At 66.1% G+C, this 1153-nt stretch overlaps 1 protein-coding gene across 1 annotated transcript in view; it reads left to right on the forward strand.

Moving 5' to 3' along the window:
• Positions 1-1153, forward strand: part of CELSR3 (cadherin, EGF LAG seven-pass G-type receptor 3) — a 26160-nt gene that overhangs the window by 6125 nt on the left and 18882 nt on the right. The window contains exons 3-4 of the mRNA XM_010851899.1: positions 1-229; positions 829-1054. Coding sequence (XP_010850201.1) covers positions 1-229; positions 829-1054 — 455 coding nt within the window. The remainder of the gene's footprint in view (positions 230-828; positions 1055-1153) is intronic.

Genomic DNA, 1153 nt, shown 5'->3' on the forward strand with positions numbered 1-1153 from the left:
GTGTCGGTGCTGCGCTTTGACTCCTCTGCGCCCTTCCTGGCCTCCGCCTCTACGCTCTTTAGACCCATCCAGCCCATCGCAGGCCTGCGCTGCCGCTGCCCGCCCGGTTTCACGGGAGACTTCTGCGAGACGGAGCTCGACCTCTGCTACTCCAACCCCTGCCGCAACGGCGGCGCCTGCTCCCGGCGTGAGGGCGGCTACACCTGCGTTTGCCGGCCGCGCTTCACGGGTGAGCGGGGCGCGGGGCTGGGGGAACAGGAGGCAGAGTGGAGGGCGGAAGTCAGTGCTGAGCATTGGGCATCACTCTTGAGCCACCCGGGGTCAAGTTGGGCGCGGTTATTCCAGAAGCGGTAGAACCCGGCAGAGAGGGAGTCTAAGGCCGCCAAGAAATAAAGGTCTTGGCTGGGCCAACCCCCTGGTGGCTCAGATGGTAAACAACCTGCCTGCAATGCAGGAGACCTGGGTGGGGAAGATCCCCTGGAGAAGGGAATGGCTACACACTCCAGTATTCTTGCCTGGGAAATTCCACGGACAGAGGAGCCTGTCAGGCTACAGTCCATGGGGTCGCAGAGTCAGACACCACTGAGCAAGCATCTAACAGTTTAACTGGGCAGAGGAAGAGGAGGGGGCGTGACCCTGGGGAGGGGCATGGCCGGAAGGGGAGAGAGGGCAGGGTCTGGTATAATAGGGGCATGCCCACAGCGAGCGGGACTTTTGCATCTTCTTGGCTCTCACCTGGAGATCGTGGCCTTCGGAGGGGCGGGGCCCGCTGGAGCCGGGGGCGGGGCGTGGTCTGACCCCGCCTCTGCCGCCGACTTGACCCCCTAGGCGAAGACTGCGAGCTGGACACGGAAGCCGGACGCTGCGTCCCGGGCGTCTGCCGCAACGGGGGCACTTGCGCCAACGGGCCGGACGGCGGCTTCCGCTGCCAGTGCCCGGCGGGCGGTGCCTTCGAGGGTCCGCGCTGCGAAGTGGCGGCGCGCTCCTTCCCACCCAGTTCTTTCGTCATGTTCCGCGGCCTTCGACAGCGCTTCCACCTAACGCTGTCCCTCTCGTAGGTGCTCGCCCGCATCTGCGCGCCCGCACGGGGTCCCCACCACCTCCAAGACCCGGGTTCCTGACTGCCCCCATCCTGGCGTCCCATGGGACACCG

Source organism: Bison bison, unplaced genomic scaffold, assembly GCF_000754665.1.
Source record: "Bison bison bison isolate TAMUID 2011002044 unplaced genomic scaffold, Bison_UMD1.0 scf7180017864304, whole genome shotgun sequence".
In the NCBI taxonomy this organism is placed as follows: domain Eukaryota; kingdom Metazoa; phylum Chordata; class Mammalia; order Artiodactyla; family Bovidae; genus Bison; species Bison bison.